Source organism: Ovis aries, chromosome 24 (genome assembly GCF_016772045.2).
Source record: "Ovis aries strain OAR_USU_Benz2616 breed Rambouillet chromosome 24, ARS-UI_Ramb_v3.0, whole genome shotgun sequence".
In the NCBI taxonomy this organism is placed as follows: domain Eukaryota; kingdom Metazoa; phylum Chordata; class Mammalia; order Artiodactyla; family Bovidae; genus Ovis; species Ovis aries.
Genome location: NC_056077.1, coordinates 7,060,329 through 7,077,111, shown reverse-complemented (window position 1 = coordinate 7,077,111; position 16,783 = coordinate 7,060,329). Strand labels below are relative to the sequence as shown.

Below are 16,783 nucleotides of genomic sequence, written 5' to 3'. Positions count from 1 at the left end.
ATCAATCAACCTATCAGCTCTTATTAAAGCTGATGTCTTCTTGGCACGCCCCTTCATGGCGTTATCTATCTACCAATGGTCTACTGGTTTACTAAATCTCCCTACAGAGAACTTTCAATCAATGTAAGCATAAAAGAAACAAAACAATACTCTCCCTCCTCAGGAAATCCGCGCCATCTCACAGTCACAAGCATTAATCAAGAGAGATAAATGTTTAGGTCTCTACAAGAAGCCAGCTAGGATCTGTGAGCAGCAAAATCCACTGAGACTGCGCAGGGGGCCCTGGGAACATGAGAAGAGGGTTTTCCCTTCTTCCCATCACTGGTCCTGTCTCTTATACAAGGCTACTATACACCCACTGGAGGAGAAACAAAGGCATTTCTGAACCACATCTCAGGCATGGAAACCTAACTTCTCATTTCCCTCCTCCCTCTGAAGTGGATTTCTCACCAAGATATCCCCCTTCAGCAAATGGCATCTCCATCCGCTTTGTTCCTCGAAACAAAATTCTTGGTCAATAATGCCTTGATACTCCCTTTATCCTCACATATCCTGTACCATCCATTAAAAAATCCTATAGGTTAGACTTTGAACAGGTACTTCTTCTCTCTCTACATCCCTCTCTTATCAATGCCATCATGCCAGCCTAGACATTTCTACTTCTTAGGTATATGGCAACAAACAAGTCCACACAATCTAACCCAAGTCCATTTATTTGGTACCACTGTTCCTCTCCCTCCAATCTATGGTGATACTGGCCTTTTAAATCTTTTCAAAAGAACTAAAGATCTTTCTAGATCAATCTAGAGCATTCTGAATTGTACCCACTGCATGCTCTGCTTGGACACATCTGCCCAGTACTCAGAGTTTACCGGCTATGACAAACCCAGACTGCATAAAAAAGCAAAGGCATCCCTTTGCCAAAAAAGTTCCGTCTAGTCAAAGCTATGGTTTTTCCAGCAGTCACGTACATACGTGAGAGTTGGACCATAAAGAAGGCTGAGCACCGAAGAAATGATGCCTTTGAAATGTGGTGCTAGAGAACTCTTGAGAGTCTCTTGGACTGTAAGATCAAACCAGTCAATCCTAAAGGAAATCAAGCCTGGATATTCATTGGAAGGACTGATGCTGTAGCTGAAGCTCCAATACTTTGGCTACTTGATGTGAAGAGCTGACTCATTGGAGAAGACCCTGCTGCTGGGAAAAACTGAAGGCAAAAGGAGAAGGGTGTGACAGAGGATGAAATGATTGGACGGCATCACCAACTCAATGGACGAGTTTGTGCAAACTCTGGAAGACAACGAAGGGCAGGGAAGCCTGGCATGCTGCAGTCCATGGGTTGCAAAGAGTCAGACTCAACTGAGCAACTGAACAACAACATCTTCTCCAGGGCAGGCTGCCTAATGTCTCTCCCTTCTCCACTCTTCAGGCTCTTCCCTGATGCAATTCCCAGCTTTGTTTTCTGCAAAGCAGTTAACACTGCCTAGATTTCTCTTTTTTCTTTCTTCGCTTGCTCTTAATTGTTTCTATAACCACCCTCCCTCATTAAAATTGATGGTTAAGGGAGCGGGACTGACTGCTGTCTGAGGTGAATTCCCAACATATAAAACTGTGTGTTTGGCTCCATAAATATTTACTTAGTTTTGCTCTAAAGAAACTGAAAGAATAAAGAGCTTTTTTCTAATGGACTCATTCCTTTTTGGCTATGCTCTCCTTCCAACCATTGATGGCCTGCTTCCTTATACACATCTACAAAAAAGGGGGGGGGCACCATTAGGGTGACTGTCTTCAAGGGAAAGGCAATAAGAATCCAGCTCTTGAAAATCACCTCTGCTCAGACTTAACAGGGCTCTTGCAGGCTTATGTAAATGCATGCAAATCACATGCAAATGGTCTCCTAGTCCCTTCCACTCCTTCTAGTACCTGGAAGGGACCCTTGGGATCACCCTGCTGGAGATAGGAGCCTGCACTGTCAGGAAGATGGACAAAATGATCCCAGCTTTAATTTCTAAGGCAGTTTGTGTTTGTCCCCAGGCCTCGCGAATTCAGAGATTTTGATCAAGGACATTAAACCGAACAATGAGGCTTATAGCAAACGGAGAATTGCTGATAAAAGCGCATGGCCCCCAGCCCCCCAGAGCCCCATACAGGAAGGCAACGGAGCAGACACCAGCCACACCGGGGTCTCACTCCACATCAGATGCAAGAGCTGTTTAGAGGGACCCCTCTGCGGCCCAGCTTCAAGGGGCTGCCTCCAAATCAGTGCTCCCCTCCTTAAGGTCATCTGCCAGCCTTCTGTAGAAAACACTGGCTGAGATCCTTAGTGTTAACTATGGCTGTTCAGTTCAGTTCAGTTCAGTTGCTCAGTCGTGTCCGACTCTTTGCAGTCCCATGAATAGCAGCACACCAGGCCTCCCTGTCCATCACCAACTCCCGGAGTTCACTCAGACTCACATCCATTGAGTCAGTGATGCCATCCAGCCATCTCATCCTCGGTCATCCCCTTCTTCTCCTGCCCGCAATCCCTCCCAGCATCAGCATCTTTTCCAATGAGTCAACTCTTCGCATGAGGTGACCAAAGTACTGGAGTTTCAGCTTTAGCATCATTCCTTACAAAGAAATCCCAGGGCTGATCTCCTTTAGAATGGACTGGTTGGATCTCCTTGCAGTCCAAGGGACTCTCAAGAGTCTTCTCCCACACCACAGTTCAAAAGCATCAATTCTTCGGCTATGGCTGTATAGGGTGTTAAAAGACAGGTCTGAATGTGCACACAAACGAATCAACACATGTCTTCTCCAGGGCTTTGCTGAGTTGAATTTCAAGGAAAACACATTCAAGAAAGCACACTTAAATGCCCGACAGGGGTTTCCAAAACTGTCCCGAGGCTTTCTAAAGACGTGTACTGCAGATGCCAGGAATCTGGTGTTTGAAATGCTGCAGAAGGCAATGCCCAAAATGAAAAGTCATTTGCACATTGCATCCGGTTCACTCAGTAACTTTTTCTTTTTTTGAAATACATGTTTATTGTCAACATTTAAATTTCATCTATGATACAAGATTTCTGCTTCTCTTCAAATATGAGCAGAAATGGCACCTTTAGGAATTCCCTACAGACCAATTTGCTGGGGTGACCAGGGATAACTCTCACTTAAGCCCCCAGTTTGTTCCCTGTTACATGCTTGGCTTGGGGGCCAAAAATCAGCCGTCTTTTATGGTTACCCTGTGCTATTTTTCCCTTCTGCTGCTGCTGCTGCTAAGTTGCTTCAGTCGTGTCCAGCTCTGTGCGACCTCATAGACGGCAGCCCACCAGGCTCCGCCGTCCCTGGGATTCTCCAGGCAAGAACACTGGAGTGGGTTGCCATTGCCTTCTCTGGTTTTTTCCTCCTAGAAGAGAACTGTTTTGCTTTGCTCAGTACGAAAATGAAAGAGAGTCAAAAAGGCTGCAAATTTCTCAGACCTTCTCTGTTTATTTCACCTGGCCAGCCTCTGTTGGCATCCGAATATTTGATCCTTAAACTAGTATATCTATCTGCTTACTATCATAGCAAGAAATGGAACAAGATGGGTATTTATTATTGAGATTATCATGATATTACATTTTTAGGGCACTTTGTGCCTGCCACTGTGTTGAGTATTTCATCTCCTGTGTGTGTATGTACGCATGCACTTGTGAGCATTTGTGTGTGCTCCATCACTCAGTTGTGTCTGACTCTTTGTGACCCCATGGACTGTAGCCTGCCCGTCTCCTCTGTCCATTGAATTTTCCAGGCAAGAACACTGGAGTGGGTTGCCATTTCCTCCTTCAGGGGATCTTCCCCACCCCAAGGATTGAACCCAAATCTCTTTCCGTCTCCTATGGAGACAGGTGCATTCTTTACCACTGAGCCACCAAGGAAGCTTCATCTCCCATAATAACCACAAACATCCTATATAGTAGGTCCCATTATATCTACAGGTCCCACTTGAGAAAGCTCTTATGCAGAACATTTCAACAGCCCCGCTGCAGGTCAACAGTCCCTGAAAAACAGAGGTGATATAAAATCCACCTTTATATAGTTTCGGATCTTTTTGTTCAGTCTTCACCCTTCTTGTGAACGCTGAGAAAATAAAAGAGCTACATCCAACACACAAGCTTCTGCAACACTGAAGACATTCCTGGGATTATGGTTCTCCACGTATTTTACAAAGCAAATATTTGATCTCCAATGAGCACAGTAAACCCTAACTCTTCTCTGAGGCTTGATGACCTCAGGAGAACCCAGCAATATGGAAGTAGCCCACTCAACTCTCTTGATGGAGCTTTCAGATTGGGAGGGTTTTCCAGACTCTTCTATGTCATTCCACAGTCTTTTAGAGGCAAGCTCAAAGGTCCTGGGAAAGGGAATCCACCTCCTCCACAGCATTATTAACTGTGCCCCTCTAGAGCAGAGAGTCCTAGCTAGGTGTCTTATCATGCTTAGGATCCTGTCTTACTCATCACTGGAAATTTTGCAGCTGCTTAACACTTTGTTGGATAATTGACTGATATCCGAAAGGCATGCATGAAATGTGATGATGGCACTGATAGTTAGATGCTTCTCCATTTGAAGATGACCTCAAAATTCGATGACTTGAGTAAATCCATAATTTTGCTGAAGCCTGAGTTTGATGGTTTGTGAGGATGAATGAGGTAGCCAATGAATGAATCCCCCAAATCACTTAATTTTCTCATTTCCATGTGGCTTCATTGATCCTCACTTTTCTATTTTTCCCTCCAACTTTACTGAGGTATAATTGGTGTCTCCATTGAAAATGTACCATTGTGGATTTGCTATACATACACATTGTAAAATTTTTGCAATAATCAAGCTAACCAACATATCCATCATCTCACACAGCTACCACTTTCTTGTTTCTTTCTTTTTTGTGTTGTGATAAAATTTTCTATTAACACAGTCATGCGTGTTAAGGATCTAAGTGAAAGTGAAAAGTGAAAGTGAAGTCGCTCAGTCGTGTCCAACTCTTTGCGACCCCATGGACTGCAGCCTGCCAGGCTCCTCTGTCCATGGGATTTTCCAGGCAAGAATACTGGAGTGGGCTGCCATTTCCTTCTCCAGGGGATCTTCCCAACCCAGGGATCGAACCTGGGTCTCTCGCCTTGTAGGCAGATGCTTTTACTGTCTGAGCCACCAGGGAAGTCCAAGGATCTAAGAAGGCCCCTATGTTTCCAGAATGTTGTATTGCATTTTATGGGAAATTTTATTTGTAGTGATGGCATTCATGAATTGAGGATTAATAAAGTCTTGAGAATCCTTTACTTGAATAGTAAAATTCTTCATGATCTCCTCTACGAAAGCAACTGTCTTTATACAGTTAGAATTTTCTTCTTCTTTTTTTTAAAGTCAATTCTACTGCGACTATCCTTCCCCAGTTAGGTAACATACACAGTCTATGTAACAGGATAATCCCCTGAGTGTCCCCTTTCAGGTATACAGGTGAGAGACCCATGCGATTTATTTCCAGAAACTAAGAATGCAGGGTTCCCCGTAATGGGATAAGAGATATTTATGCCAACACATGGGCTTCCCAGGTGGCACAGTGGTAAAGAATCCACCTGCCAATGCCAGAGACAAAGGAGATGTGGGTGTGATCTCTGGGTTGGGAAGAGCCCCTGGAGTAGGAGATGGCAACCTACCCCAGTATTCTTGCTTGGAGAATTCCCTGGACAGAGGAGCCTGGGGGGGCTACAGTTCATGAGGGGGCACAGAGTCTGGCCTGACTGAGCAAACAAGCACTTGCCAAGGTGGCAGGAGTTTGGGGCTGCACACTGAATAATCTTTATGTTCCTGCAGCCAGTTGCCTGAGTGCAGTCCTGCAAAACGACAGGTGAGAGTGATGCACTCTTAATACCCGGCACGGTCACAGGATTTTGTTATGTCCTAATAAAAGGAACAGACGCCACTAAGTACTTCATCTCCACTAGCCTCACATTTTACATCTTTACCACAGGAATAACTATGTCTTCTTTCTAAGACACTATGTGGACCCACTGCATTTAAAATGTTTAACATAATGCCACACAGTCAGTATTCCAGAAACGTTGACTATTCATTGTGGCTTGAACTGTGTCTCCAAGGACCACAGGTCCAGTTTTCAGCCACTGGGGATGACATTGATCAGTAACCCTCTCTTTAATATAAATATGTCTACATATGGCTTAAGGAATATTTGGCTTCTTTTGCCTTATTTTCTCACATTAGCAGCATTCATGAACACCTATGCCTAGGCATGTGCGGTGCACACACACACACACACACACACAATTGCTACTTCATAACTAAAGAAAATGCCCCACAGTCAGATTGGTGGCATCGTGTACTAACTCTGGCAAGCTGCAGAGCTATCGTTTTTACCCAAGTAGAAAGACTCCATGACACGCTAAATCAGAGGTTTGCTTCATTTCAGCACTGGGCATTCAAAGCCTGTTGCAGAATTTTTCTATACCATTTCAGGATTTGTCTTGGGTGGTTGAAAGCTGAAAAAATGGGTTAGCAGAATAAGTAATTCTTCCAGTCTTTCACCTTAGAGTTCTATCACATTGAGGGGATATTTTTGTTTAACAGTGCACCTTTAAAATATCAGAACAAACAAATTAATTAATAAAGAAGAAAAACAAAAACAAAACTACCAAATGATAGTAGTATTGTTTACAACAGAAAAAAAAAAGTCAATCAGTGTGTAAGGTGGGAATAAATCCTTTGTATGGGATATTATGTAACCATTAGAAGGAATGAATGTAGACTGTATGTATTTACAAAGAATTAAAGATTTTAAAATTAAAAAAATAAATTAATTAATTAAAAAAATAAAATTAAAAAAAATTAAAAAAAAGAACTCCATATTGATTTATAAAAGTCAATCAGAAATGATGTCTATACCATGACACCATTTATATAAAAGTCATACACATGCCACTGTATTATATACTTATTACACATGTACAGAAGAAAGTATAAAATAAAATATAGATAATAATCCGTAATAGTGGCACCTTCCAAGGGGCTAGGTGGGAAACCAACATGGCAGTGGTGTCATTCAAAATATATTTTAGCCTTGTCTTCCTCCCTTCCTTTCTCTCTCCCTCTTTCTCTTTTCATTTTCTAAATGTCTGTATTTTCATGTTTCATGTGTAATTAAAATGTTAAAATAAAAAATTCCATAAATTTTTCCTTAAGATTGTAATGAAATTGTTGTTTTTTTTTAAAAAATCCATAAAACAGAGGAAAAACACCTTCCATTCTCACAATGCAACTCAACCATAAACATTTTGGGGGTAATGCCTACCTTAATTTAAATCATGCTATTTACATATAATTTCTTTTATTTTAAAACTTTTCATTCATTACAAGCCCCTTTGTAGTCTTCATCCTACTCATTATAATGAGCATTGTATCCCAAGAAACTCTAACTTTAACTTATTATATTACCTTCTTTCTAACTTTGGTACAATTAAGCATGTGATTAGCATATGACATTTTCTCCTGCCCCACCCACCCCCATATATCTTAAGAGACATTTCTTCTGAGGATTAAAACATCAAGATGTGTGAATATTTTAATAATTTTTCATATTTTGTAAGTCCTTATTATGAGGTGGTTTGAGATGTTTTCCTCTTGAGCAAGGGCAGAAATGCATTGTCCTGAAGGGGTCTGCAATACACAGTAAACATCCTCCCTTGCCCCAAATGCCACTTGGTAACCCAGAGAGAAGTGTGCAACATACTCATACATTCTGTTCTCAGTGTGGAAGTCATCGTGAGGGATACTTCAGAAGTCTAAGAGCTCCAGAGAAGATTCAAAGCCAGAACCAAATGCTGTAGTCCCACTTCCGGGAATGACTAGTGATCAGCGAGGAGGTGATGATTAAGGGAGAAACAAACAAAATGTTCATTCTCCATCAACTCATTCTAATTACAATAAATTAAACCACCCATGTAATTCTCAAATAATTCCTATGCATCTCACCCCACATGGGAGTTATTCCAGACAGAATGAAAGAAGAACATTCACTCTTCACTTGAAAACTAAATTTGCCTTTGTCATGAAATTTATCTTACTGATTCAAGTGGTCCACTGTAGCAGGTCAGCAGCAAAGACACAGGAGCCATGCTGAGGCAAATATGGTTTGTTGACACATATTCCCCAGTTAAATTCCTTGGTAGATTCTGAGGTGGAGACATTTTCTTGTAAGAGGCCAAACTCTACTTACCATTTGTATAAGGGTTGACAGTCTTTTTATTTGTCATTACACGTGCTGTGGCATTATTTACCTACGTACATAGAAAACTCAAATCAGCACATATTCCAGGGCCAGTCCATAGTTCAATTAGTTGCATGCATTATGACTGTGATTACTTATTAAAAAACAAAAAACAAAAACTAAAATGCATTTTAATTTATAAAAGGCAGTAGGTGCATAACAAAATCATACATTTTTATAATTACATTTACTTCATAGCCGTTTTAACTTAACAAATCATTTCAATAAAGCAATGTCATATCATTTAAAAGTTTAATAAGGAGACAGTAAAAGCAAATTAAAAGGAACTGCATAATTGAAGACTGAAAAGCATGCGTGTACTCCATGGTAACACAGAAACAATAAATATTTTTTAAACATAAAATAAGGTTCATATGAAGGAACATGCAGTGGAGGAGAAGAGGGGAGAGACAAGGTACAAGGGAACATAAATGTCAAAAAAAGGACAAACAAGTTTTAGCCGTATGCAACACTTTAAGGGGGAAGAACCGTCGGGGAAGCAACATCTAGCATTCAACACTTGGAACAAGAGCCTTTTACATCGCAAGAATTAACAAAATCATTCAAGCTTTAAAGTCACAGCTAACAAAAGGATAAAAGAGAGGGTGCATTGTTTAACACAATATGGAGTTAACAATCTGAGTAAGATGTGCACTGGTCATATCTCAATCCAGTCAGTGCCTCCCAGGCCAGCTTAGAACGTACACTCAGTTACAGGCGTACCAATATCCAAAAAAATAGAGCATCAAGAAAACTTAATACAACAAGTCAAAAAAATTCACGTGGTATATATATATGTATAGAGATATATCAGCACTAAATACGTGAAACGGCAGATGGATTTCACCACTTACCATTCACCACCATCGCCAGCATGGGTTTGTATACAGTTACCATGGTTACTGAGAGTTTGGTGAGGGGCCTAAGGATTATCGTCGAGGGTGGGGGGAAATGAAAGGCAAAATATGCAACATCTTACTCCAAAGACTAAAGCATTTTTAACTGGTATTTTCTTTTTTTTAAGTTTTAACAAATACGACCCTATGGTCATTTTGAGGGAGAGCCAGTGGTAGAAAGAGTAGATTCTGAGTATAGGAATTTCAGCATTTTGGTTTTTTTTTTCCATGAAGAAAGGCCAGATATTGAACAGGAAATCCTGTTTGGTTATTCACATTGTTAGCAAAAGAATACAAAGATTGAAACTGGCTTCTTAAAAAGAAAAAAAAAAAATGAAAGGTTTCATGACAAAGACCTCTCATTTTTTTTTTTTCCGCCAGCAACTGTTCTCTTAAATGCTATTCATTTCACAATTTGGTTTAATTTGCACACCACTGTGGATCCCTCATCAGCCCTGCAGTGGAAAGAAAAAGAAAGGAAAAGAAAAAGAAAAGAAAAACAGAAAACTACTCTATAATTTGTTTTGCAACACTCTCTCACCACTGCTTGGAATCTACTGCACCCATTGGTTATAAGACATGAAAAATAAAATAAGAATTAAAAAAAAAAAACACCTTTCAGATTAACCTTTCTTTTGTCTCACTTTTGCCATCCACCTTTCAGCAGTAATAAGAGTAACATAATAAAGGAAAATTAAAAAAAAAAAGTAAGGCCAGTTTTCCTTTTTATATATAAATATATATATATAAACAATGAGAAGGGAATAGGGTCACATACAAGACACAATGATGCATCTGAAACAACAAATGAGCGTGAAGCAGACACTTATCGAAAAGATGAAAAGGAAAATATTTTGGACATGCACCTCGATTTTACGGCCCTCTACCACGGTGCCGTGTAATTTCTCCCTCGCCCTGTCCGCATCGGCACTATTTTCGAAAGTTACGAAACCAAATCCCTACATGCAGGAGGGAGAAGGGAAAACAACATGCAGATTATTATTTTCAGTCAACGACCACTGCGGAACGTTCTCTCGCTTTAATTTCTATTTCTTGTCCTGGCTTCCGTTCTGTAACATGCAAATTAGAGAAATTATAAGAGTACTAAAATGTGCAATAAGTAAGCGACAAATGTGAACGAGATTTTTGTTTTCTGTCACCCGTTAGCTGTCACCCCTGAAGAATTCAAAGAATGATACCCAAAATACCTTTCTAAATGTCACTACAGAAGAAAAGAAATCTAACGGAAAGAAAATGAGATCAAAATAAATGTACAGTGTCTTCACAGAGAAGAAAATGAAATAACGAGGGAGAAAAAAAAAGGGAACCACTTTCTTGACATGCAAATTAAGAAGAAAAGAAAAGAAAACGTGTGCACAAAATTCAACAATGAATGCCAGAGTCTTCTAACGTTGCCTACAGAGTCATGCCGTGTGGTTTTAAGACCATCTCTTCTCCATGCAGTTTTAGGGTTATTCAAATTTGTCAAGTCTACAGCCTTTATGTCTCAAAAAATAAAAATTAGAAGCCTAAAAAAAAAAAAAAGGGAAAGACCTTTTTTTTTTTTAATAAATCTGAAACTCTTGGCTCTAAATCAACAAAATAATCCCATGAAATGAATAGAAATAAACACCCATTGATTGCTAATGCAAACAGGTCAAGTAACATTTTTATATCCCCTTCCTCCCCCTTCAAATGCCATAAGTGCTTCTGAAACTGTCAGCTTTTTGGACTGCTTTACTAACCCCAACCAGAAATGTGTATGCATATGGTAAAGTTCTAAGACATTATGCTGATACCCATTTATCAAATCAACAGGTAGACAATTCAAAGCCTCCTTTCATAGAATAGTATTTACAGTAACACTCTAGGTACTTCTTTTACTGATCAATAACAAATGCACTCTTTTCTGCACCACTGGTATATTTTGCTTTAATATTTCAGCCTCAAAAAGAAAAAAAAAAAAAAAAAAACAACCCCCCTACACATCACATTGTCAAAATCCATCCTTTTTCTTCACTGACACTGTTCCTAAGAAGAGTACAGAAAATATGACACATTATTTTTAAAACCCCTAAAAATATTTGTACATCTTGTTCAGAAATATACACCAACCATTTGAAACCATTCCAGTGTAAATCTGCCCAGCTCTTTCTGGTCTTCACAGTATAAACAGGGTAAAATAATGCAATGTGCCAAGATTGCTCTTTGTGTTAGGTAATCTTTACATAAAGGAAAATGTTGGTGTTAAACTTAGCTGGAGTGGTAGGACAGTCAGTCTTATTAATAAAACAAACAATTACAAATCTCAGCTGGTCATAACCAACTCGTTAACTCTCAATTCCTCATTAGGTCATGAAAGAAATTTCTGAAACTCAGGGTTTTGGAGAGCTGTTTCAGTTTTGGAGAGCTGTTTCAGTTTCACAGAGCTGTTACCCAGGGTTCCAACAAGGGAGAACCTTCCAATATTATGATGGGCTCCTCCATAGAGCATTACGGCTATGGATGTAGTCAAGTTAGATTAGAGGTGGTGATCTGATAAAGGAAAAAAAAAATTCTTCACTTGGGGGATTAGACTGAATTACCTATTTCTCATAGTGAGGATCTGAGATAAGGACAGATCTGAATTATATGACTAATCTAAGATTATAAGCTTAGAAAGAGCCTACTTAGTCCTGCTCATCACTGATGGGATTAGCCACATTTGGTACACAAACATACATGCTGATTCATTTTGAAATAATAGCACTTCAATAGGCAAAAAAGATAAAATCTGGAGGGCTGGTACTATTTGTTGCCTCTGATTTGGCCACTGGGTCTTAGATTGAGTTATACATCAGAAAGAACTGGGGGGCATATGAAACATTCAGATTTCTAAGCCCTGACACATGTTTCTTGGATCAGAATCCCAGAATGGAGCCCATAAATCTGTTTGCCAAAAAAGTTACCTACGTGGCCCAGCAATTGGGTTTCCATGGCTTCTTCTGTCACTGAGCAGTGTCTGACTCTTTGCAACTCCATGGGCTGCACCATGCCAGGCTCCCCTATCTGTCACTATCTCCCAGAGTTCACTCAAATTCATGTCCATTGAACTGGTAATGCTATCTAAACATCTCATCCTCTGCCTCCCCCTTCTCCTTTGGCCTTCAACCTTTCCCAGCATCAGGGTCTTTTCCAATGAGTTGGCTCTTTGCATCAAGTGGCCAGAGTATTGGGCCTTCAGCTTCAGGGTTAATTTCCCTTAAGACTGACTGGATTGATCTCCTTGCAGTCCAAGGGACTCTCAAGAGTCTTCTCCAGCACCATAGCTGGAAAGCATCAATTCTTCAGTGCTCAGCCTTCTTTATGGTCCAACTGTCACATCTGTACATAACTACTGGAAAAACCATAGCTTTGACTATACAGAATTACATGGCCAGTTTCTATAGAGCAGTTTAGGAAGGGGAGTGAGCTTTTGTGGCGAATATCTACTTGACTCGGTGATTCAGATCTTAAATGTAGGAATCAGCCAAAATCACACAGAAATGTTCTCCTCCTGACCTCTAAGACCGAGGCTCTAGCATCCTGAGCCATGCCATACACTTAATAAATAATTAGGGAAACTAGGACTATGACTCTATCTGGGACAATTCTCTCTCTTGCCTAAGAAAGGAAATTTACAGTCCAATGTGATATACCAATGGAGGATTTGGGGGCATCATTGCTGCTAATGGGTCCTAACAGTCATTGTCACCGCAGTGCTGGGAAGAAGTGAACACTCGACCCATTTGAATAACACAATCCCCACAAGTGGAGTCAGAATGATTCCAATCTAAATCCTGGGCAAACCACATAGGCCTAAAATCTGCATCCGTATATGAGGAAGAGATGAAAGTAGAAATAGAAATCTCTTCTGAATCCCAAGTTCATAAACTAAAGAGGAATTCTACTCCATTTTCACTTTGCTTTCAAGTAAAAATAATATATTGATTCTTTTTTATTATTATTCTTATTCTTATTATTTTCTGCTAAACATTTTTTTTTTTTCTGAGTGGTTCAATATATCTCATTTCAACCTGCTGAGAAGCCTAGCTGAAATTTGGCAAAGCTGGGTTCATGAAGACCTTGCTGCAGAAACAGTCACCCAAATGCCAAAGGGCAGTTCCCACCTGTCCCATGGGACCATCCTATCTCCACCCAGCCAAGAAGGGATGTGACATCCTTGGATCAGAAGATAGCCAGGTGCCTATCTGGGGAGCCACACTGTGGCCAGGCAGACGGTCACCTGGCCATTTTCAGGCACCCACTCCAGCAGGCACAGGTGCTGGCAACTTTGAAAGTAGGTGGCAACAAAGCTGGTTTCTTTTGCCCTGCCTCTTGGTCGGTGGGCTTCCTTGGCGGCTCAGATGGTAAAGAATCTGCCTGCAGTGTGGAAGACCTGGGTTCAATCCCTGGGTTGGGAAGGTCCCCTGGAAAAGGGAATGACTACCCACTCCAGTATTCTTGCTTGGAGAATTCCATGGACAGAGGCTACAAGTCCATGGGATTGCAGAGTCAGACATGACTGAGCGACTAACACTCTCACTTCATGGTCAGTACCCTGTCTTTGGCAAAATGCAATACTTAGAATACTCTTAAAATTACTCTGAATATTTTTTTTTTTTAAATCTCAGTTTCCAAAAAAAAGCACCTTTTGGATTTGGCTTGGAGAACACAGGATCTGAGTACGCTGTAAGGATCCCATATCAAGGATGCAGGGGAGGCTACATTGGGCAGGGAGGAGCCAGTTGGAAGAGAGATGCTACTTCCCAAGGTTTACCTTTGGTGGTGGTGGGGGGGAGGTGGCTGAAAGAAGGCACAGTCCTGCAGAAGACATCTGTGATGATTGTGCCCTGTGATGGGAAGGCGTGACCCCTAGGCAGATAATGGCAACACTAACGTAGATCAGCCATGACTTATTCATTTTTCCATCTTTTTATGAAACATACATTCTGGCGTTCCTGTATCCCAGTTATTTTTCTCTTTTAGTCGTCTGGGTTATGTTTTTGTAGTAACACACATACAACATTTAGTGTGCAAATCAAGGCTTTGAAGCACCCAGGATGGATGCTGCACTGACTTTTCATCTTACAGGAAAACTCGATTCCTCCAGTTTCTGGTACAGAGAGCTCCTATCACCTAGAAGAAGAGGAGCTGTTGATTAAGGGTCTGAAGACTCAATTTCCTGTGGGACTTAGGACTTTAAAGCACACTTGTTCCCAATCACCTTTCTCCACATAGCCCCTTCTCCCTAGAAAACCATCTTTTTTCCTTCCCTCCCCTGGAGCATGTCTTACTTATCTTTCTCTCCAAGCTGAAATGCCCCTTCTTCCCAGAAGCCCTCCTGGCTTTCAACAAGATGGGTCTGCCTGCTTGGAGTCTCAGCAGCCTCTCATTCATCAGGGAACACAGCAAACTGTACCACACTTGTTTGTCTTAAGGATTTGTCTCTCAGATACTCAGGGCAGTCTGAGGACAGGAAGCACTTCTGTCTGTCTCACATCCGATTCACTAGCCTGGTACTGGAGTGAAACCAAGACTGTGTTTCTTGTCTTAGTTGCCAAGTCCTGTCTGATGCTTTTGCAACCCCGTGGACTGTAGCCCGCCAGGCTCCTCTGTCCTTGGGGTTTCCCAGGCAAGGATACTGGGAATGGGTTGCCATTCCTTTCTCCAGGCGATCTTTCTGACCCAGGGATCAAACCCTCGATTCTTGCCTTGGCAGGAGGATTCTTTACCACTGGGCCACCAGGGAAGCCCAAGCCAGTACCACAGACACCACTGAATCACAGCGCAGACTACGCATTTCCTGGGTCTATGAAAACACGGCCATCTCTGTCTATCCCCCCAGAGAAAAGGTTTCAGATGTAAACACAATGTTTTAAAATCTCCTAAAAGGAAACTTGAATGATAGGATCTCTCACCCCCGAAATGCCAGCTCATTGCGTTTTCAAAGTCTGCCCAGATCCTTTTAAAATGTGATTTCTTTGTTTACTTGCTATCCGCATACACATGAACTTGTACATTATATATTCTCAGGATAATATAGACATTGCCTGTATATGGACAGGTGTACATGCACGCATGCACACAAACAGAAACACACACACACACCAACCACCCCCAGAACACACAGCCGTCCTCACTCTGCATCGAGTGACTGTCCCAGGGAAGGTCCCCAAAGATGATGGCCTGAAGGTGAGCTCCTAGCTCGTAAGGGCTCTCCCATTTCCTGGCTGCTTCTCCACCATCAAATGATGAAAATGAGGTCATTCCAGCGGTGTAGCCTTCTTGACCATTGAAATGGAAATGTCCCTTTCCATAAGACTTTTCCCATCAAGGATAACATCAAGTTCTGGACAAGGGCATGGCAACCTACTCCAGTATTCTTGCCTGGAGAATTCCACAGACAGAGAAATCTGGCAAGCTACAGTCCAGGGGGGTCACAAAGAGTCGGAGCTGAATATCTTTCAATTACAAAAGATATTCCTGTGTGGGCTGCCACCTTCATTCAGCAGGTCCCAACTGCAGTGTCTCCAGGACACTCCAGTGGTACCAGTCAGCTCCGACACCTGCAAGACTGGTTGTTTCAGCAAACCCACTGAGAGAGGCTATTTTTAATGTTTCTTCATGAAAAAAAAAGAAAAGCAGCTTCACAGCTTCACAAAATGAGTCTCTGGATGTGGCAAACTTAAATGGTCTTATTCCTAAAGCCCCAGAGACAGGCTCATCACAGGAATGACGGAAGAAATCTTAAAAATAGCATCACCATTGTACTTTTAGAATAACAAATGATACTCTTCTAATGTCCTCAAACAACTCTGGGAAAAAAAATTAAAGTTTCCTCCAACTGGCAAAAGTCACAAAACAAAATACACATGAAATATGAATTTAGAAAAGAAAACTTTAAAGGCAGTAGTGCTTTGGGCTCAGGAGTAAAAGAAAGTTGGCCAACTTTCCATGTCATCTTCTACAATTTCACCCAGAATACATCTGTCATAAGTGAAAGGGATCAGACACATTTTTCTCTTAATGTACGTAGCTTTGGACATGTAGAAAAAGTCCCTGTAATGGTTTTTCATACCAGAGCAGAAAAAGAGTTAACTTATTTTCCCCCAGCCTGGAGGTCAAACTACTAACAGATTATAAGGATTACTGTAAATATCTGAAATTAGAGCAGAAAGACGAGGTCCTTAAAGTAGCAGAACTTCAGAGTGTAGTGAATTGATTTTTTTTTTTCTACTCATCCAGCATATCACAACACCATTTTGGCTGTGGCAAAGAGAATACTGGCATTTTCTTTCTTCAATTCAATCAGCATTCTCCTATTCAGTTAATACAATTCAGTTAACATTAAGTCAGTTAATATAAAACCTATGCAGGCTGCCCAAGGAATCATAAATGATTGTTTTGTGGGGAGGTGGTGGTTCCTATACCCAGAAGACTGGCTTTTGCACCCCTCCTCCCTTAGGTAAAACCCATTCTTCTTTATTATATCACATGACGTATGAAACCGTAGCTTCCTGACCAGGAATGAAACCCGCAGCCCCTGCAGTTCAAGTGCAGAGTTGTA

General features: G+C 41.1%; 1 protein-coding gene across 23 annotated transcripts in view; it reads right to left on the bottom strand.

Annotated features, from left to right (window-relative positions):
* RBFOX1 (RNA binding fox-1 homolog 1) overlaps positions 1 to 16,783 on the bottom strand; it is a 2,416,982-nt gene that overhangs the window by 115,447 nt on the left and 2,284,752 nt on the right. For 18 of the 23 annotated variants that reach the window (XM_060406050.1, XM_060406058.1, XM_060406056.1 and 15 more), the window contains 2 exons: positions 10,062 to 10,154; positions 8,249 to 8,309 (listed from right to left, as the gene is read on the bottom strand). In XM_060406050.1, coding sequence (XP_060262033.1) covers positions 8,249 to 8,309; positions 10,062 to 10,154 — 154 coding nt within the window. The remainder of the gene's footprint in view (positions 1 to 8,248; positions 8,310 to 10,061; positions 10,155 to 16,783) is intronic. The other 5 variants (XM_060406054.1, XM_060406065.1, XM_060406059.1 and 2 more) reach the window with 1 other exon arrangement.